Below are 23,791 nucleotides of genomic sequence, written 5' to 3'. Positions count from 1 at the left end.
AAACATTTGGTTGAGGCAATCTAAAGTTTGAGAACAGAAACGTCAGCTTTAGCTTTTTTTCATTTATAAAAGGGCATAACTCAAGAACGGTAACAGTGACGCTACCCAATTTATAACTTGATCTGTGTTTTGTGGTGATAAGCATTTCGTGTAAGTTTTAAAACATTTGGTTAAGGCATACTAAAGCGAGAGAACGGAAACCAATTATTGGGACTTTCTGGACGGACGGGAGAGACGGGTCGGACGGACGTGGGTAACATTTAACACTACGTCAGGGCAGAACAACAGGTCAGTAAAACAGTGACATGCCTTTCCGAAAGTTACATCATTTGCCAGCTTTTGTATATGCCGTATTCATATTGTATACATCAGGTATGTAAAAGATGTAATAGGACTGTGTTCAAGCCTTATATTGTGTATACATCTTAAATGGTGTCAAGCGAATTGTATTTTTATCAAATGCATAATTAGATATTTGAACCTAATATTTTATTTTCTTTAAAAAGACGGCAAATAAATATTTTGAAATTAGCAAGTTGCCATACAGTTGAAAACAAGTTGCCATACAGTAAATTTGTCAACATGAGCAAGTTGCCGTACCCTAGACTTTATTTTTTATGGTCTATATTCTTTAAAAACGTTCATTTTGACAACAAATTTCAGTAAATATGATGCCACACTATAATAATCTAAAAAAGTGTCTGGAAAAATAATGAAAAACAGTTGAATATCTTGCCAATGGGACGACAAAGGACGATCGACCTCGAAATTTTCAGGTACTAAGTGGCAAGTTCTTGAGTATAACACAAAATCTTGTCTTAATTTTGTACTTATCGGCCTAATAATTTAAAGAATTATATACCAGAAAATCATTTCTTAAGCGGTACCCTCATCAAATCAGTAGAAATGCTTTAATTGAATGAATTATTACCTTGTTTACTTTTTTTTCCATTTCTCTCCGCTTCGTTAGTACCCAATTTCCGGTGGCGATGATACACAGTGGTTATACATACTGAGAAAATAGGAGAATAAAACTTTGTCTATGGAAACTTAGAAAAACAGTTATTTCAACAATGTGGACATTAACATACATATGAAAAGCGGTCCCATCTTAGAAATTAAAAAATGATATAATAAAGTCTTTGTTCCGTATACTGTATTCTGTTTTCACAATTCCAGCATTGATATAAAAACTGAAAAAGCATGATGAACCAAGAAATTATGTATATCTTTCCGTTTTCATGGAAATTCATCCATTTACCATTGGATTGAAATGTTTATCAAGTTTCATTACTTTGTAATTATACTACTTATATTGGAACTTTTGTCAGCTAATAGAATTAGTGTTATAGAAAGTTAATTTGGTGACGTTTTATGTTATTAATACAAAGACTGCTTAAGTCTAAAGTGACTGTGTTACACAATGTGAAAACTAGATCAAGACAATGAAGCAAAGGTAACGTGTGAAATCAAGACAAGGATAATAAAGCAAAGACCATGTGTGAAAACAAGACCACGACAATAAAGCAAAGATCACGTGTGAAAACAAGACCAAGACAATCAAGCAAAAGTGACGTGTGAAAACTAGATCAAGACAATCAAGCAAATGTCATGTCTGAAAACAAGGGGCCAGGATAATAAAGCAAAGATCACGTGTGAAAACAAGACTCAAGACTATCAACCAAAGATCACGTGGGAAAACTAGATCAAGACAATAAAGCAAATGTCATGTCTGAAAACAAGACCAAGACAATAAAGCAAAGATCACGTGTGAAAACAAGACTCAAGACTATCAACCAAAGATCACGTGGGAAAACTAGATCAAGACAATAAAGCAAATGTCATGTCTGAAAACAAGACCAAGACAATAAAGCAAAGATCATGTGTGAAAACAAGACAAAGACAATAGAGCAAAGATCATGTGTGAAAACAAGATCAAGACAATAAACCAAAGATCATGTGTGAAAACATGGTTCACTGGTAGCATAAGTATGTTGGATTGTTGCTACGACAAATTGGACATATAATTGGTAATCTGTTACATTAATATTCCATAACGGTACACTTAAATTATGAAACGTTTACCTATTTCGGTATGTGACAAAGTAAGGACCATGGTGAAAGTATTTCCTAAAAGTTATTTTTCAACCACTCATCTATCATAACAAGGAGTGATATCAGCGTCCCCCTGAATGCTAACCATGTATTGCTTCGCATATAAGTCGTATTACCTAGAAGTCAAAAACAGCATGGTAATTAGTCTAATCAGATAAGGTTTAAAGTGTTCAAAGAATGTGAAGCACTGATATATATATGAAGAAGATCTTAAGCATGCGTTATTGGAACGACAAATACATAATTAGTATTACTAACATTTTAAGGAATTCAATATACCATTAGCACCTGAAAAGTCGGTGACAACGAAACCATTTTCAGAACTGAGTGTAAAAGGGGAAGGTGGTTCTACGTTTATTGCGCAAATTATATCATATCAGTGCTAATCAGCCAGTTTTCGTAGTCATACCGTCTGTGCCGAACATATTGCAAATAGAGTTGTCGATCACTTTGTAGTAAAAGTGGTGTCGCATTAAAAATATAACGTTAATATTTTTGTTAACATATTGCTGTAATTACACCGTCAGGTTAGATGTTATATTTAATTGAGCGCTCAGATATAGATACTTTAATTAAAGTTAAGGATATTGAATATATGAAAAAGGTGTATGATTACCATAGAAATAATGTAGTTTTACGAAAGTTCCTTTTTCCCCCTTTTTTTAAATTTTGGAGAAACAGTCAGTGAAATAAATCTTACTGTCAACATATCTCATGATTTTTATAAATTATGTACACTAGTCAACAAAAGTAACGATACACAAGTTTGAACTCCAATTTATCATAAAATATAATCAATAGGAAAAACTGTTAAAGTATCAAATGACAAACATTCATGTGCAAAGCAAATGCATATGATTTAAAGAATATGACCAAATTGGAAAGTGAGAAAAATACCGTGTTATTGAACACAGGGGTCAAATTTATTTTGCGGAAAATGATGACAAAAGTCGGCACTTAATTTCGAAGATGAGAATTAAGTATTCAAATATTTGCAAATGCTTTCAAAATTTTAAGATACCATGTTTAAGTTTCAAGTTTTAAGTTTTAATATTGATTTTTGAATCTTTGGGTGAAAATACGATTTTTGAAATAACAAAAATTGCAAAAAAAAAAGAATTCGCGTATTTGCCTTAAATCAATGGTTTTGATAAGAAAATAATACTCTGTAAATATTAGACCAATTGGGCAATCATTTATCTTGGTACAGTGTATCCAATTTCATTATATATGAAAAATACATTGCCTTGTATAGTTGCTTTAGTTGACTAGTATATTTTTCTAATCAGACTTTTTAAACCGCAAATGTGATTTTAATTGCATGTTATTTGTTAATATCAAAACCTGAAGCATTCCGGCTTGAAATTATAAGAACTTTATTAAAACTTGAGATTGAAATTTACCCCTTGCCTGTTTAAAAACGAAAAAATAATAAGATACTTCAGCTGGAATATAAATCATAAGAAATAAAATCTGATTGCAATTTGAAAGACCGAGTCTTAAGAGATGACAGATTATTTGATAATGTGGTATTAAGATCTTTTCTTATTACTGTTTAACTGAACCTAATTCTTGTGCATTTGTAGAAAAATATGATGTCTCTTTTGAAGTGGTTTATGTTGTTATTTTAGTGTCCTGCGATTGATTTTAATAAATAAAAGGAAAGAATAAATTCATTGCGTAATTTATATAAAAATATATAGTTAATACAATTGGTAAAGATTATTCCCAAAACCAAGGGCCACGTTTATAGGTTTAATAAAAAAACAAATTACCACACACCACAACGCTGAAACAGGAGATGATTTCAAAAGGAATTATTATATGCTAGATCTAACGATTAATGGGGGTAAATTGTATAAGGAGAGCATATGTGTTGTTATTTGGAGAAAAAGATCAAAATTATCATTGTCATAAAAGAATGAGTATTGGAACCGTAGGGCTAGTATATAATTAGGAAATATAATTTGGACAAAAAGACGGAGAAACAGCATGGATGTTATTCTTCAATCTTGAAGAAAAGAAGTTGACGTGTACATGTAAATAATATCTTATAAGAATAAGACAATAACAATAATGGAATGCTACTTCACGATTGCTACGATATATAACAATGTTGCTCGCCACAACAGCCATGTGGATTTATATCTATAATATTACGGCTAAAACCAGAAGTGCCACTTCAGGTTTTCCTTCAACTGAATTGGAGCATATAAAGTATACAGCATATTTAGAATCCATGATAAAGATGAAATTATCTGATGGTTGTGGCCTGTTATCCATGTATTTCCCGCATGAAGAGATATGTCTCGTATCACACTGTACGGAGTGTGATACAAATAAGTGATACAAAGTGCGTTTATTTTGTTGGTAGTGCGTTATGAAATTACGACAGTTTCATTGGCTTTCGTTATGCCATTTGTGATTTGTAAAGGTTACAACGGCCCACTTCTTTCTTTTTCATACAAAGATAATTTTTACTAGAAGAGAAATAGGTTTAAAACAACTCATCATAATTTGAAGTTGGACATGATATCTTCTCTCGTTATTTAAATTTAATAACAATAATAAACTCGCCATTGGGTCGTTTATTATTATATTGAAACTAAATAACACGGGTAGATATTAAGCAATATACAATTCTCAATCGGGGTGCAAGCCAAGGAATTATGTCCTACGTAAGGATATTAGAAGTTTGTATGACCAAGCACTAGCTACATATTTTGACAATGATAATGAAATATTTTATTCTCAATTCACAGGCATTTGTTAGTAAAATCCCATTTTCTATAAATACCTGACCAATTTAAAAGTATGGAAAAAAAATAAGTAAAAAACTGTCCTTGTGATTAAAAAATCGCACAACCAAATCGTAGACGGATTCTATGCTAATCATTGAATTTGTCTTTCAAAAGAGCAGGATATCCAATTCAAAGTTCTTTAATTATATTTAGTCAATACATTGAAAAATGATGTATCAGTTACAATAGAAATTTAAAAAAAAAGTTGTTATTACATATATGAATACAGGTGAGAATCCTAACCTTGTCTATAGACATTCTCTTATACGAACAAGGAAGTATCGCCTTTCTTCTTTCATATAATTCATGTTTTTTATTGTTTACAAGAAAATGTGCGTGTGAACTTCTATTGAGAATGACAAAGCCAAATTTTGTTCCATAAATTATTTATTTCAGAGATAGTGTCAAATATACGTTATAGATATACGCACATAGGAACACATCGTCTATAAATAAGGATGTATAATATATCATATAAATGTTTTAATTAAATTGTATAAACTCGCATGTTCGAAAGAATATGTTGTCTGATACAAAAAGGTTATAGCAACAATCAATATTATGATACCGTTCTGTTAGTCCCTAAATCGTTAAATAAATGTCTCATCTCCGGCCTTTATAGCTTACAATACGATATGGGTTTTGTTTTTTGTTGAAGACCGTATGGTGACCCACATTTTCTTACATCTAGTTATTTAGTCATGGTGAATAGTTGTTTCATTTGCAATCATATGGTGACATCTTCTTGTTTTGATATAGTTGTACACTATTATATCATATTGATTGTTCATATATTCCGTTGGGGATTTTGTTTCCCTTTAGTTTTTGGTGGATAGTTGGCTCATGGCAATCACACGAAATCCTTGTTTATATAAGTTATAACATTATACATTCGCAGATTAATCAAGAAGCTTCTGGTAACTTCATGCATTGGGGGTATCTTTTTTCGATTTTTATCCCCAAGCAAGAAAGTAAGATTATTTATTTTGAGCGATGTGAAATCAAAAATTTTTTGTTCAATTTTGAAAAAGCATTAATGGTCCTTCCCTTTGAAAATTAACGCTCGACGCTGTATATCTTAAGGTTCAAGCGAACTTCTTTGGAACAGATTGTATAGATACCTGTCTATTGTTGCAAATAAAAATAAGAAGATGTGGTATGATTGCCAATGAGACAACTCTCCACAGGAGACCAAATGACACAAAAATTAACAACTATATAATTATAAGATCTTATAATTGTTGCAGTAACTATCGTCCTGTGTTAAACACAGGTCGTCAGTTGTTTATTATACGATTTATACAACGTCAGTGAATTTCATGTAATTATAAGATCTTATAATTGTTGCAGTAACAGTTCTTCAATTACTAATATGTTTATTTCATTGAGGAACTATGTTTTTAAAAATTCTCATAAATTCAAATTGTTCAAAGCAAACTCGAGTCATTGTACGATTTCTATAGGAAAGAGTGAAGACCAGTCATAGTGATAACTATAAGTCACTGCCATTCATTTAAGTGCATATTTTCAGTATATCATTTGAATTGTCTGTAGCAGACGTGCCTTCCAGTTCAGCCATCTTCCAAACGTCTGAATAGGGATTGCGTTTTATTAAAGGGACATCACTCTAAACAGAGAAACCGCGCCCTACTGGTCATTAACATGTACTAGTATAAGTCCGTTAACGACCAGTTTTCTGGTCCGTTTTTTTTTCTGTTAAAGACTGATGGAAATTACTACTGAAGAATAAAGAATGTCATGTGGCTCCTTGTTATCCAATAAGAGAAGCTAATTCTTAACCGATAGGAAATAACGTACAATATAGGATGGCAACTTCAAACCAATTTTTTTGTGTTTAGTTGCTTCAAGTTTTTGATATGTTTACTTCACATCACATTTAAATCATAGAAGGCGCGTTGTTTATATAACAGTAAATATTCATAATTATAGTGGTGTTCATAACATGCTGAACGGGTAACTTTATATCATACGTAGGCCTATACACATAGAGAACCTTACAAACTGTCCTTGTCACGATTACGGATGACGTTAACATATCGAAAAAGAGAGGACTTTAATTAGGTGATATGGATTTTATTTCAAGTGTTTGTGGTCAAAATATTTACACATTTTTGTTTAAATGGCCATTATACAATTAGTTGACAAAAGATCTTATAATATAATTTCTTGTTTACCACAAGTCTTTTGCCCTTGTGCCAATATTTTCACTAGATAACCAATCAAACAAATGATGTAATGTTTTCTTTATACTTCCTTAGCAAAAACACAGATTTGTTGTTGGTAATGTGCACAAAAATAACTGTTTTAGGTGGCCACACCAAATCAAAAAGCACTTTGATATGGTTTTTTTTCTCTCAATATAATAATACCTCATTTACTGTAGAACGGTTTCAATAATAATTGCTGGGGATTTTTGGCAAAATTCCCCCATCCCCCTTTTTTCGGAAAAGATCTTTATTGGTCTATCTTTAATTAGCATTACAGCTTAGATATGGCTTCAGAGTATGAATAAAATATGCCCACAATTTTTTCAAAATTTGAAAACAATTTAAACAAAATGTACACATTCTGTGTAGTTGAGGTGATGACCCACGTGATAACCCACACTCATATTCAATTATTCGGAACATTCATCGAAAGCGTTCCGAAAATTCAAAACAAATCATCGATCTTTAAATTTTGGAAATGTCTATAATTACGGGAGAAAAATATTGGAATTATGAAAACGGTGTCGTCTGCTGTTCACACGCTTTCTTTTTTCGTTGTTTTGTCACGGAATAGAAGTTCCTTCATAATATAAGTTCCAAACGGAAACAATATTCTGGAATATTATTTCCACTGGAATAAATATTACAGTAAGTGTTCCTAACGGAATAAATGGTATAGAATATTTGTTCCAACAGGAATAAATATTATGACATTGTTTATAACAAAGTTTCCAGTGGAACTTCTGTTAGGCGGAACAAATATACGTTGACAGTTTATTCTCCAGCATCGTCTGCTGGTTTCCCACATTCATTATTTGATTGTTCATATGATTTCTTTGCTTGGTTGTCTTTTTATGTTAATATGTTTTTTTGTTTAGTTATCTAAATTTCAGTATCGTCTGTTTCAAGTATGGTCTTTGCTTTATTTGTCTTCGTCTTGTTTTCACACATGATATTTGCTTTATTGTCTTGGTCTAGTTTTCACACATGATCATTGCTTTATTGTCTTGGTCTTCATTTCACACATGATCTTTGCTCTATTGTCTTGGTCTTGTTTTCACACATGATCTTTGCTTTATTGTCTTGGTCTAGTTTTCACACATGATCTTTGTTATATTGTCTTGATCTTGTTTTCACACACGATCTTTGCTTTAATGTCTTGGTCTTGCAGGCACTCCGTACCATTCCGGAGCACTTGAGTTTAATCCTTATTTCGATTCAGTTTTCTGTGTTGTCGGTTCGGAAATAGGGAGATGTGTTATGCTTCAAATGAATAAATAAACAATCTTTATTTCAAGAGGATAATCCCATTAGTTAAAACTTATCTTCCCGAGAGTCCTCAAAATTATAATAACATATATATAAAGTACATACAATATTATAATGATATATACCCAATATACAATTTTATATACTAGTAGATATTAATATGCCTTCTTCATGAAAAATTGCAACATTTTACTTTAAAAGATACGAGTGTATTACTCATCTTTATCTCATTTGGTAAACTGTTCTATAGTTGAGAACCAGAATAAATAAAAGTTTCCTTCAAAAAGTTTTTGGCTTTAGAATAAATAAATAAGACCATCAAAGAACTAAGATATAAAACAATTAAAGGTGATAAATGTATAAAACAATTTAAAAGAGAATACTAAATAAAGGCCTGATTTAAGTTATTATAACATTAAATGATAAATGAATTTGACTGAGGACAACCAACTGCAGCCACTCTAATACAGGCTCCTGACTTCCGACAATACATAAAACGTGTTTGGCTTAAACATGTTTGTAAGCACTCACCACTCCTCTTAACCAGAGACAGTGGTTTATAAAACATAAGTGTAAACCATAAAAATCATTTCAAAATGACTTATTAGACCGGTACTAAGCACAAAAACTACTAACAAAATGACAAATGAACATGTACTAATCTATAAAAAAAATAAATAAAAAAACTCGAAGTTACCGGTAGCTTGTTCAAAGCCTAATTTTAACGTTAACTAATTAATAGACCTTGTTTTCCCAAACTATTATGTTGTGTAATTGATTATTGATTCTACAAAGTAAAGGACATAACATATTCACAAACCTTTAGATTATCTTTTCAAGTACACGGAAATCTGTGAACCCAATTTTTGATTTAATGCATGCCAACCCATTTTTTAAAAGGTGAAATTGTTTGATGTTTCTTTAGAAATAAAGTAGTTATATGTTATCAGTTTAAATTACATTACATCATTCTAGACTTAAATCCTCTTTCCTTGTATAGACATTTGAATAGACACGGATATTAATTGGATCCTAATCATTTATAACGAGGTATTTTTATTTAATTTCAGAACAAATTATTAGCTGATATTATATAAAAAAAACAAATTGCCAACGCGTTATTTACTACATATATATCAAAAATATGTGTTGATCAGGATATACTGTGAGATTTAAAAGAAAACACTGTCTTAATATTTTCCGCTTTACTTTGTGAATAAGACAGATTAAATGAACAAAAACATATCAAATATGGCTAGATCTATTTTGCAATTACAGAGAAAACTATTTTAATCAGTGCATTTATCAAACCTTTTCCAACCTCCTTTGCCGACTGTACTCTTTACAGCAAAAATAAATTGTGTACTTTCATGTGATAAAATCGCATCATTGATCCAGAATGTGACATGAATTAAGTCCGACCTTAAAAGTTAAAAATCTCATCAAAGGGAGGTTTGTTAGTCGTCTAATATTTTTATGTTTAAATGAGATGACCCAACTGATGAACACACCTCTCTACTGTTTCTATTTTAATAGAAGAAGATGTAACATTGTTTTCTGTGATTGCCTTATTTGGGCTTATTAGGTTCTAATGGGAGAATTGGTACAATCTTTCCGTGTATCTTTTCCAAATGGTTACATCGGAATTATTTCACAAAGTTGTTCTTTATCGTCACGCTCAAATATGTATCGTTAACGTCAAAACAGAAAAATAACATACCGTTAACATTATTCAGTCGCAAGATTTGTAACGTTGTTATTCGTCGTGAAGGTACTTCCATTACGACCCTCTTTCAATAATTTATGTGTTGCCTTCATAAGTGGTCCGAATTGACTTTTAAACTGGTCCGAGTTGTCTTAAAAAGTGGTCCTAGTTGTCTTCATGAGTGGTCCGACTTGTCTTTGGTCCGAGTTGTCTTGTATTCAATGAAATGATGTAGTCAAACTTTCAATTCAGTACAGTATGGGGGATAGAAGTGTAAAGCGTAGAAAAATCAAATGTTAAGATTGTGATTGAGGATTTAAAAGTAGATCTTAAAATACAAATAGAAAAGGAAAAGCAACCATGATACATATAAAATATGTAACATTAAAGTAGTTATTATCATCATAATTTTTACTATTATTACAAGACTGATTTGATTGATTTTTATTTTAATATTATGTATGTGTAAGAAACTTTGTTATGCAAGAACGTGGGTAAAAAAGATACCAAAGGGACATTCAAACTCATAAGCCGAAAATAAATTGACAACACCATGGCTAAGACCTACAGACAAACAAAAGTACACAAAACACAACATAGAAAACTAAAGACTGAGCAACACGAACCCCACCAAAAACTTGGGGTGATCTCATGTGCTCCGGAAGGGTTTGCAGATCTTGCTCTACATGTGACACCCGTCGTGTTACTCTTATAAAATACGATGTTAACTTATACTCCTACAAAATACGATGTTAACTTATATAAAGTGATTAGACATCACGCAATATCGGACTGTTAATATGCCTGAAGACCATCAAAGTGCGAGCTAAAATGCGAGCTCAATTAACCAAAACTTGACATGCTCTTTATCTGAATGGATCAAAGCTGTTCGGTCATGCGTTTAGACATTCAGAAGCACATTCAAAATCTATGATGTACAAGGAGAACCCTTTCAAGAAGCAGCCTGAGGTTTTGATGCTTTGTCCTCTCTTCGACAAATATGTTGTTGTTTCAACAGATAAAGCCTCAAACAATATTGTTTATATCTGCAACACCCGTTATTTGGAATGTCTAACAAGAGAACTCGAAAGTCACTGCGAAACTAGGAATCATACACATACCCCTAATTCATTCAAAAAGGAGGAGATTTTTAGAAAATCACAAATCCGTCATTTTCACCTTTAGTATTAACATAAAAAAAGGACGTTTTTATACTGGATACAAAAACTCCATAACAGTCCCTATATATACGGATGCCATGGAGCAGGATCTGCTTACCTTTCCGGAGCACATGAGATCATCCTCAGTGTTTGTTGGGATTTGTGTTGCTCGGTCTTTATTTAGTAGTTTTCTATGCTGTGCTTTGTAGACTGTAGTTTGTCCTATGGTCGTTTTTCATTTTTTTTGCGTTGGCGTTTTCAGTTGTTTTTTTTTTTATTTTTTTAAAAGTTTGTGTCTCTCCCTTTGGTATCTTCTACTTTTCTTATAAATAGCCGATCGGTCATCAAGATGTTCAACTAACCATCTTTCTACAGTAAAAGATGGTCTGCAGACATATTGTGATGAGCTATATTCAACCAGCGGTGTCAATTAGATATGGATTCTGATAAATTCTAAAGATCTATTCCTAAATCTTTTTTGTAATCATCACAATTTTGCAGTAATATCAAATTTTTTGACAATTCTACGCTTTACACAACTATGACCCATGTTCAATTGAAAGAACCCATTACATTGTCTCATCAATCTATTTTTCTACAAAAATTGGAATCGAAGATACACAAATTCCTTGTTTTAAGTTAAGAACAATCAATCTTTGTGAAGAGCCACTCTGATTCCAACAACAAATACACCAAACATAATATCACCAAAACGCGTTACTCTTTGATCGAAAACACATTTATTGAGTTGGTGAATTGACAATAGGTACTTATTGTACAACCATACAAGCCGACTTGTTTTTGTACTCGTATGAAGCAGATTCCATTCAGAACATTTTCAAAGAAAAAAAAAATGTCTTACACATTGTTTGTTGAGTTGGTGAATTGACAATAGGTACTTATTGTACATTGTACAACCCTACAAGCCGACTTTTTATGTACTCGTATGAAGCAGATTTCATTCAGAACCTTTTCAAAGAAAAAAAAATGTCTTGCAAATTTAATTAATTTCACTTTCAAGTATTAGTACATTGATTTTGTCCTGTCACTAAATAACCAACATTTTAGTGAGACTCAGTACTTACATCTCATATATCCCAATGCATTAGAGATTAGGGATACTACCGAAACTAGAAAATCTGTTTCGTATCTTGATAGTTTCCTCAATATTAACACAGATGGACGACTTAGAAGTACCTATAATAAACGTGATTGTTTTTACTTTCAAATTGTCAACGTCTAATTTCTCTGAAGAATCATACTCTCTCCCCAATCTTATGGCGTTTACATAGCTAAATTAATACGTTACGCTCGTACATGTTCACACTTTACGAACTACATTAACAGGGGCTAAGAGGCAGAACAACTAAAATTGACATTACATAACTTTAACGGTCACAATCACGAATTTGTTGACGAATACGATGTATCTGTGTTTCGAATCGCATACAACATGTTTCCGCGGCAGACTTAGATCTTTAGATAAGCTAATCATAGAAAACAGGATTAAAATTTTGTACTCCAGCGGTGCTTTTCGTCTAAAAAAGACTCACCATGGACTCTCGAATCAAAAAAGTAAAAAAAGCCAAATAAAGTACGAAGTTGAAGAGCATTGAGGAACCAACATTTCGAAAGGTTTTGCCAAAATACAGCTAAGGTAATCTGTTCCTGGGGGTAGAATATCCTCAGTATTTCGATAAAAGTTGTATAAACAGTTAATAGATAGCTACCAAAATAGATACCAGAATAGTTGTTTAATCTGTAGTTTTACCAAATGTGTCCCTTTGTTGATTCGCACATTTTGAATTAGTGTGAATTTGAAAGGTGGATAATACATGCATGGCAGGAGAAACTTACCCTGTCGACGCATCCGGTCTCGCCCCTTTTAAAGTACGTGCGATTCCCTCGTTTGTTGTAAGTAACCTTGATCTGTATCTTTTAATGGATTTATGAGATTTGAAAATTGGTCAACTACTGTTGCCTAAACATTATACTAGTATAGGTTATCAAGTTTGACATTTGTTTTTTTATAAGTGTAAGCATGTAGCTCCGGATCCCCTTGCCAAATGAATTTTACAACTTCCCACACCGAACGAAGTTTCTTCAAATCATTACAAAATCCATCACATTCTCTCTTAGAGAGACGCACATAATTCATAGTATAGGGAAATACAATAATATATAAAAAAGATAAGTTTTCCATTATTTATAACTCATTATTAGTCAGTCAAACATTAATAATCCAAATACTAGTAACCATCGTTTAACAATGAATAATCTTTCACTCAGACTTTATAAAACGTCACCAGTGTCAGAGCAGAACCAGGGTATGTCAAAGAACGTCTCGTCCTTTTTCTAAAAAAGTTCATCGGAAGATACCAAAACCTTGTTGATAAATATTCCGTATCAACTTCACAAATAATACATGATGGTCTTGAAGTATAAATTATAGGTGCTGACGTTGTTTATCATCTTAATTACGTGTTACAGTGTTCTTTTTTGATGTCTTTGAATATTTTAAACCTTTACTGTTTAGTCCATTTTTGTTATATACTTTTGGAGTGGCTAGGTATTTATACAAACCGCCATTGTGTTACTGTGCTATGGTCATTTTTGTTTTCTAGTCTTTCATTTTTGCTTATGTACTTTGTCTATAGAGTGTCTATATGTCTTTTTGATTTTCTTTGTTGAAATAGTTATTTGTTTTTATAGCGATCAAGATTATAACACGATGTTGACTGCTGTACCCCAGTTTTTGACTTTTTTACCTTTTATGTCTGTTTGTTTACTCACACATTGTTGTCGATATAATGGAATTCTATATGACTGTCATACACGTGAGAGAATTAGCTAGCTATAAAACCAGGTTTAATCCACCATTTTCTACAAAAGGAAATGCCTGCACCAAGTCAGGAATACATGACAATTGATTTCCATTCGTTTGATGTGTTTGAGCTTTTGATTTTGCCATTTGATAAAAAACTTTCCGTTTTGAATTTTCCTTAGAGTTCGGTATTTTTGTTATGATATGCTCAGCAAAGGGCATCAAAAACCTAAACATCATACAGATAAGCTAGCATTTTCAGAGGTTTAACTTCTTTCCAATATTGTTTGACAAGTTGCACTGATGCTCATGTTTTCACTCCAGTTTCCCAGAAAAGTTGTAAACTAATTAGCACCTGAGCAATGCTCGTTGTGTTAATTTAAACGTAAAATTACCAGTAAGCTATACTACGCCCGTTTAATGATATATGTTAGTTTATTTATATTACCATATTAAGAGATTCACACAGAAGATCACATTGTTTATTCTACATTTAAATTTCTTTTAACATAAATTGATTATAAGCTCTAGTTAATACATACGGACATAGAAAACTTACATTTAACGATAATCATTTTATTCCAAATTATGGGAAACCAATCATCGAAAAAACAAATAAATCCTAAAACTATTGCAGACCTTCGGAATCATATTGATGTTGAGTTTTCGAAAGATGAAATTCAAGACTGGTATAAGGATTTCAGACAGTACCTTCGTCATGGGGAAACAGAACTCGATAAAACTGCATTCATAAAAGTATACAACAGTTTGTTTTATGGAGATGCCTCTGAATTCGCTGAACAAGTTTTTAGAACATTTGATCATGATGGGAATAACTCTGTGGATTTTAAAGAATTCATTTTAGGACTTTGCTTATCAGGAAGTGAAAATGCAGAGAAAAAAATAAAATGGGCTTTCAATATGTACGACATTGATCAGGATGGTTATATAACAACAGAGGAGATGACCCACATTCTAAAGGCAAGACAAATAATTCAATAAATAGAAGCTAAAATGTTAATGTAATAAAAGAAATAGTTATACATCAAACATTTTTAATTGAAAATGTTGTGAACTTGTGTAAATAAAAAGTGTCATAGAATAAGTAGATACGTAGTTTTCCGTTACAATGTACGAAAACGTTCCACAATACCTAGATAGTTTCATTCTTCAAATTCTAAATAATCTCACAAAAACATCAATGACAGATCAATTCACCCGAAAGTATAAAACCTTACTTAAATATATTGTGATTCGTCATGGAATAAACAAGAAAGATTCTATCTACTCTCATTGTGCATAATTTTTAAATCATTTTTTTTTAAATGTATATATTGAAAATTTATTAACTTATATTTTTAATTTATATCCCTCTTTTGTGTGAACTAATGAAATAGAATTTTACTTAGTTCTCTTGATATAATTTCCTCCATAATTGTTTTCTTGAATTGGAATTTAATATAACCTTCGAAAAGCCTGAATGACAAAATATTGGTTCTAGAGCAAAACTGTTCTATTTGCAACTAGTTATGCTAATTTAATATACATTATTATAACAACAACCATATAAATATAATTTTGACATCATAAAATAGTTTTTACCAACTATTTCTCTTGAAGATGACCTTACAAAGTTAGAATTGCTAATTGTGGGAAAATTTTTTATACCTTTTGAATAAATAGATTATCTCAATAATGTTATTCTAAATCCCTTATAAATCCACTGTAAAAAAACCTTGATCATATCAAAACTGACATCTTATAGGGTGGAAAAAAGATGAAATCATAAAATGTATGTTTTTTTTCAGGCTATATGTAAAATGACGGGCAGCAAAATACCGCACGAATTCAATTCACCAGAGGACATGACAGAGAAAATCTTTAAAATCCTGGATAAAAATTCAGACAATCGTATAAGTCAACAAGAGTTTATAGAGGGAGCGGATAAGGTACAGATCCTTGTGGATATTCTGCAGTGTAATCCTGATTCGTGAAGAAAATTGAATGAATATATCTTGATCTAGATGATGTTCTTGCTGACTTGAATTTGATGTAATCAGAGTGGTCTACCAAATAAATTATACAATAAAGCATATTCATAATATTATACACTTAAAACAATTTATTTGAGGTCAAGGTACAGTAAAATGCCTACAACGTAATGATTTTAATACAAATGTAAGAACTTTTTTTGGTAGATTTAATGTGCTTTCTATGCAAATGTGCATCTATTTTCAAAACATTAATTCATTTATAATTCAGAAAATGAAAGATATAAACGCATTGTTTCTTCTTTTTTTCCGTTGAAGTTCAAAGAGCCAAAGTTGTATGCAAAAATTTAACTAAAAATTGTGACATAACCCAGTTATACTACCTTGATCTTATTTACATCCTTTGAATAACTTTGGGTTTGAACACATAATTATAACAATTATACTTTTAAAAGGAATAAAAATAATCACCTTAAATAATCAAGTCGACTTACCGTGCAACATTGTATGTATTGCACAAGTTGGACGTGATTGAGGCTATTACGATTTAAAGTCGTTTTATCATGATGTACTATACTGTAGTTTTTGAACGGAGTTCTTTCTGCCTCGTTTTCATTTTGTCTTTTTTATCGTATCAGATCAAATGTTTCCATTTAGTTTTTGGGTTTCATATAACAGAGCGGATGTAAATGTTCTTGTTCGAAGGAATACAAAAACATACAAGACATAAAAGACCTGAAAGAAGAAATACACAAATAAGTACTATTAAACATATTGCAACGACGAATAGACTACCGTAGTCTACAATTTTGTATATCATTTAAAAAAAATTAAGGACTATATATCCTTCATGCAAAGCTCTAATTTCTAGACCAAATTTGGGTATATTTTAGGCTATTTTTGGTTTTATCATCTCTTCAATGTTTTTATAATGTTTTTGATTTTTAAATACGTTGGCATTGAGCATCATCGAACAGACATTAAGTATCGAATTGCGTATCTGGTGCTGTAAACTACCGTTACTAAAAATATTAGATATCTTTCATATGACCAAGAATGTCTTGTATGAACACATTTTATAATCAAATAAACAAGGAAATATGCATCGCCTGTATGTAATTTTGATAGTAAAATGCTAATGTTAACTATAAAATGGCAATACTTTCATTTGTAAACTACGCAAAACATCCAAAGTCAATGAACTATGACTGAAGGTTCAGGGTTAAAAATCTCCATTGAATTGAGACATGCCAATTCTGAAACAACGGCATACTAAATATGATTGACATATCATAATGGGTTCCCCTTAAGCTGACCTAATCACAATATGTAAACTATGCAAAATTCCAAAGTCAATAAAAGAGGCACGAAAGATACAAAAGGGACATTCAAACTCATAAGTTGAAACTAACTGACAACGCCATGGCAAAAAAAGAAACAGACCAAAAGACAAACAACTATACACAAAACACAACATTGAAAACAAAAGACTGAGCAACACGAACCCCACCAAAACCAAATAAAACCTGCTCCACATATGGCACCCGTCGTGTTGCTCAGAATCTATAGATTTTTGATTGCTGATTAAAAATTGATGTTAATAATTTAGAAAGAGGTTTCGTGGTGCACTTGGAAGACCAAGCAATATAACGTTGTTTGTAAGGAAACTTATATAATTTAAGTATCCAATACAGTGAAGGAAGATCTAGTCCTTCATTTTTGGTTGAAATTCCAAAAGAACAAAGAACAGACCTATGATTATCCAGGATTTCCTCGTGACTAAGTGTCGTGGGGTATATGTTGAGTTTCCAAGTGAATTGGCAAAACCTAATTCATTTATCCTGCAGTTTATGTAACGTGATTTACACACAAACACGATGTTGTTGGGGCTTTATCAGCGTGGACAGCAACAAATTTGTCATGGAGGTAGGACAGGTGTTTTGCAGCATTTAGGTCTTTCAAGATTGATGTATGTAGCATGTGTATCAATAAACCACGACTTAAGGGGGATATATCCTCTATGGAAATGAGATGTGGTATACTAATACAACTACTAGTACATTCCAAATATCACTGACTTAATAGTGATTCCCCTCAAATGGCAGAATCAAAAACTTTAACATTTAAACTAAGCAAAAGTTTTAATGTCAATAGACCATAACTTGTGTGTTGGGGCCCAATAATTGTTATGGAAATGAGATGTGCCAATGTTAATACAACTGCACTCAAAAATCATTGACTTATCATTAGTGGTTTCCCCTTAAGCTGACCTAATCACAATATGTAAACTATGCAAAATTCCAAAGTCAATAAAAGAGGCACGAAAGATACAAAAGGGACATTCAAACTCATAAGTTGAAACTAACTGACAACGCCATGGCAAAAAAAGAAACAGACCAAAAGACAAACAACTATACACAAAACACAACATTGAAAACAAAAGACTGAGCAACACGAACCCCACCAAAACCAAATAAAACCTGCTCCACATATGGCACCCGTCGTGTTGCTCAGAATCTATAGATTTTTGATTGCTGATTAAAAATTGATGTTAATAATTTAGAAAGAGGTTTCGTGGTGCACTTGGAAGACCAAGCAATATAACGTTGTTTGTAAGGAAACTTATATAATTTAAGTATCCAATACAGTGAAGGAAGATCTAGTCCTTCATTTTTGGTTGAAATTCCAAAAGAACAAAGAACAGACCTATGATTATCCAGGATTTCCTCGTGACTAAGTGTCGTGGGGTATATGTTGAGTTTCCAAGTGAATTGGCAAAACCTAATTCATTTATCCTGCAGTTTATGTAACGTGATTTACACACAAACACGATGTTGTTGGGGCTTTATCAGCGTGGACAGCAACAAATTTGTCATGGAGGTAGGACAGGTGTTTTGCAGCATTTAGGTCTTTCAAGATTGATGTATGTAGCATGTGTATCAATAAACCACGACTTAAGGGGGATATATCCTCTATGGAAATGAGATGTGGTATACTAATACAACTACTAGTACATTCCAAATATCACTGACTTAATAGTGATTCCCCTCAAATGGCAGAATCAAAAACTTTAACATTTAAACTAAGCAAAAGTTTTAATGTCAATAGACCATAACTTGTGTGTTGGGGCCCAATAATTGTTATGGAAATGAGATGTGCCAATGTTAATACAACTGCACTCAAAAATCATTGACTTATCATTAGTGGTTTCCCTTAAACTGACCTATTACAAACTAAAACATATTGTTGACGCCTTCGTCGCCTCAGCCGGAAAAAGCTTGCAATAAAATCGCATTTGCGACTTTGTCGAGGCGCGACACAAATCGGGTAAGCGAACACTAATAAACATCGATCGACCAAAGGGAGATAACATAGAGAATTAAGTATTCCTAATCGTAATTACTAGTTCTTTGTGAAAAACAAAAAAAATTTCTGGGCTTCGTATATAATAGTATATGTAATTCGTTTCAAATATATATAATATATATATATATATATATACAGTTGATAACATATCCGACTTTTATTGATTGATAGTTGCTGCTTACAAGGGGTTTTAAGTCTTCTATCCAACGCTTTTCCTACTTTGTATTTGATTTGGATTTGATTCGGACGAGTAATATGTAGACGAAACGCGCTTCTGGTGTACCAAGTTATAAGCCTCGTATATTTGACGAGTCTTTGCTACCGTCACTCTGATTAATTTGATGGTTGTAAAATGAAATATGAAGAGTGTCAACTATTGGTTCTTTTTCTTTATCTTAAATAAACTTATGTTAAATTTACATAATGAGTTTCAACGGTTTTATTTACAACGATGATATTAAAAGATGGAACACATATTTCCCCTGACATCTTTGCACATGGGAATTGAAAGTAAAGAGATGTACGACTCAGAAAATGAACATGGCTGCTAACAATTGTTATATAAAGTAGAAATCCGTAAACCTGAACAGAATGCAGCGAAGGGATGTACAATCATACAGATAGATAAAGCGTCATGTGATTTAAAATTGATAAGAAGTCAGCAAAATATTCAGCCAAACTTTCATATTATTACATTGTACAAATCATAAAAATATTATGTCCTTAGAAGGAAACGGAAAAAGTCACATTTATAACTACAATATCTCTGAAAGTTTTTAAATTCTTTTCAATATTGTTTGATAAGTTGGCACTGGTATTCGTATTTTTTTCTCAGTAAACCATTGTTGCAAGATGACAAAAGAATTCTCGGAAACTTTTTCAACAAACCAATATTTGTGGAGAAGATTGTCATGCTGGTTTAAAGTGGACTTCACAACATTTGTATACATCTAAATTGATTAATTTATAAATTCGAGCTAGCTGTTTCTACTACCACAAAATTCACACACATAATCGTACTAATTATTTTACATTTAAATCTCTTTACAGGCGACATTTTAGTCTCATATGTGAATGTATATGGACTTGGAAAAATTTATATCTAGCAACCAAAATTTAATTCTAAAAATGGGAAACAAATCATCGAAAAAACAAATAACACCGAAAACAATGGAAGAACTTCGGAGTCATATTGATGTTGAGTTTACTTCAAAAGAGATCCAAGACTGGTATAAGGACTTTAGAAAAGACCTCCGGCATGGGGAGACAGAACTCAACAAAACTGCATTCATAAAAGTATACAACAGTTTGTTTTCTGGTGATGCCTCTGAATTCGCAGAGCAAGTTTTTAGGACGTTTGATCGTGACGGAAATCACTCTGTGGATTTTAAAGAATTCATTTTAGGACTTTGTTTATCGGGAAGTGAAAATGCAGAGAAAAAATTAAAGTGGGCCTTCAATATGTACGACATTGATCAAAATGGTTATATAACAAAAGAGGAGATGACCCACATTTTTAAGGTAAGATATGACAAGCAACGAAAAGAATATAGAAACATTGAATACGTTTTTATGAGGATATGGGTTGTATGTTAAACAATTGTGAATAATCATGCATTTAAATGCATATTTTTTATAAGAATATACGTTCTTCTGGTATTTGTTTGAGTCGAACTACGGGTATCTCAAAATATATGTTTGGTCCGGCTGACGTCGAGATAACGAGAGTTGACTGTAGTAATATATATGTAAAACGTATTCCTAATACCCCTATCCTCCGCAATTCGTATTAGGCACACACAAAGCTATAAATTATAACCAAAATAGATTTGAAATAAAAATGAAAACAAAACTCTATAAATTGCATGCGTCCGGAGCTCTTTTCTGGATTTACCTTCATCAGGAATGCTCAAAGCCGGATATTGAAAGCCAAGGATGTATAAGATCCGAAACAGTTGAAAAGCTATCTGACCAAAAGGACATCAAAAAAATAAATAGCCAAATCAATCTACGGTCAACTTTAAACTGCTTACCCTTCCGGAGCACCTGAGATCACCCCCGGTTTTTGGTGGGGTTCGTGTTGCTCAGTCTTTAGTTTTCTATGTTGTGTATTGTGTACTATTGTTTGCTTGTTGGTCTTTTTCTTTCTTAGTCATGACGTTGTTAGTTTTTTCGACTTATGAGTTTGAATGTCCCTTTGGTATCTTTCGCCTCTCTTTTATAATTTCGAAATTTATTATCGGACAATTTCAGAAAGGTTTGTTATAAATCATGTCAGAACCGATAAAACCTAGTTCACAAATATTTTGTTATTCTGTAGTTAGTCACCACTTCGGTGTTATCATGTATATTTATTATATAGTCATTTTTATAAATTTACTGTTTGCAAAAGTATGAATTATTCTAAATACTACGGATTTTCTTATCCCAGACATATAACCTTAGCCGTATTTGGCACAACTTTTTGGAACTTTTGATCCTCAATGCTCTTCAACTTTGTACTTGTTTTGGCTTTCGAACTTTTTTGATCTGAGCGTCACTGGTTAGTCTTGTGTGGACGAAACGCGCGTCTTGCGTATTAGATTTTAAACTTGATACCTTTGTTATCTATTATTCGTATGTTTCTCTGTCCTATATGTTCTCCCATTTATTTGTATTGTAGTCCTGTCATGTAATGTTGTCATTTTAATGTTATATTTAACATTGCCATAAAAGCGGGAGGTTTGGCTAGCCACAAAACCAGGTTCAACCCACCATTTTTTTCTTAAAATGTCCTGTACCAAGTCAGGAAAATGGCCATTGTTATATTATAGTTCGTTTTTGTGTGTGTGTTACATTTTAATGTTGTGTTTCTGTTGTGTCGTAGTTCTCCTCTTATATTTAATGTGTTTCCCTCAGTTTTAGTTTGTAACCCGGATTTGATTTTTTTTCAATCGAATTATGAATTTCGAACAGCGGTATACTACTGTTGCCTTTATTTGTTTCACCATTAAACATCTAAAATAGATTACATCACCTCTCATTATATTATTTTTTCGTTTGGAATTTAATGTAAATATAAAGCAGTAGAAATTCAAAACGCGTTTATCCACTTTGCAACTCACTCAGGCAAAGTTCACCTTAGTTTAATGTGGTAATTATTAGTAGGGCCGTTTGATCATATAACTCATCAGGTACTAGTATTCAAGTATTCATACATCTTCGGCTTTCAAACTTTTAGGTATTAGCCTTCCTGACGAAGGTAAAACGTTTCGGGCGCACCAAATTTAGAAAGTGTTAATTTCATTTGAATATGCAAACTAAGATAAAAAAAAAAAAAAAAAACACCAAAAGACAAAGCTAGACTATGTGCGTCGACAGGATAAACGTATGATATCGATGCATCACTCGTCATAATCCTGACTCAGTCAAAAAGGCTGAGAGATATTAGTGATAATGAATCTGATACAATCGTTGAAATCCGGTAAGTCAAAGTGATAAATATAGGATCTAGGACTATAAGTGCATGTTCTTTTGTCCACTGTCGGAGCAGTGTTGTGGAATTAGGGTTAAAGAGAACTTTTGTCGGCTGTTTAGCATCCTAATCGGATATTTCGTCTGAAAATAACTTAACGAAGTAAGAATAAATGGATTATATTATAATTTTAAGTCGTATACTTAGTCTTTAATGTATTTCAATGGTAACATTATTTTCATGTTTTCTCAATACTGTAGAAGAAAAACAGAAAACACATAATTCTATAAAATATGATATGCTCTTAGTTTTAAAAAAGCAGTTCAGAACGTTTTTGTCTTTTAGGCTATATGTAAAATGACGGGCAAAGTACCACAAGAATTTAAATCACCAGAGGACATGGCAGAGAAAATCTTCAATATGCTGGATAAAAACTCAGACAGTGCTATAAGTCAACAAGAGTTCATAGAGGGAGCAGATAAGGTACAGATCCTTGTGGATCTTCTAAGTTGTGATCCTGACTCATGAAGAATTTTTGGGCGAAAATATCTTGACCTTTACTAAATGATGTGCTTGATAAAGTAATTTAATGTAATCAGTGTTTACATAACACAATAAAACATATACTAGTACATAGTATTTATACATTTCCACACAATAAAACATATACATAGTATTTATACATTACCACATAATTAAACACTTACAAGAAAGAAAACAATAATCAAAACAAATGATCAGTGCATATTATGTAAGAAACTGTATGTATTGCAAGTTGGCTATACAAGTGTGCTAGCTTTGTTTTCTTTGATACAGTTACTTCCGACTTCGATGTCATCTTGTCATATTTATTGAACTGCTTTCCTTTCATTCATGGC

General features: G+C 32.1%; 1 protein-coding gene across 3 annotated transcripts in view; it reads left to right on the top strand.

Moving 5' to 3' along the window:
* LOC127712676 (neurocalcin homolog) overlaps positions 1 to 23,545 on the top strand; it is a 35,306-nt gene extending 11,761 nt beyond the window's left edge. The window contains exons 2-3 of one of the 3 annotated variants that reach the window (XM_052219277.1): positions 20,510 to 20,980; positions 23,259 to 23,545. In XM_052219277.1, coding sequence (XP_052075237.1) covers positions 20,534 to 20,980; positions 23,259 to 23,441 — 630 coding nt within the window. In that variant the 5' untranslated portion in view covers positions 20,510 to 20,533 and the 3' untranslated portion in view covers positions 23,442 to 23,545. Of the gene's footprint in view, positions 1 to 14,560; positions 15,084 to 20,260; positions 20,981 to 23,258 lie in introns of those variants that run through there. The other 2 variants (XM_052219285.1, XM_052219269.1) reach the window with 2 other exon arrangements.
* The last annotated feature ends 246 nt before the right edge of the window (positions 23,546 to 23,791 follow it).

The sequence above is a fragment of the Mytilus californianus genome, unplaced genomic scaffold (assembly GCF_021869535.1).
Source record: "Mytilus californianus isolate M0D057914Y unplaced genomic scaffold, xbMytCali1.0.p SCAF_1, whole genome shotgun sequence".
Taxonomy (NCBI): domain Eukaryota; kingdom Metazoa; phylum Mollusca; class Bivalvia; order Mytilida; family Mytilidae; genus Mytilus; species Mytilus californianus.
This window is presented reverse-complemented; position numbering and strand designations above follow the sequence as displayed.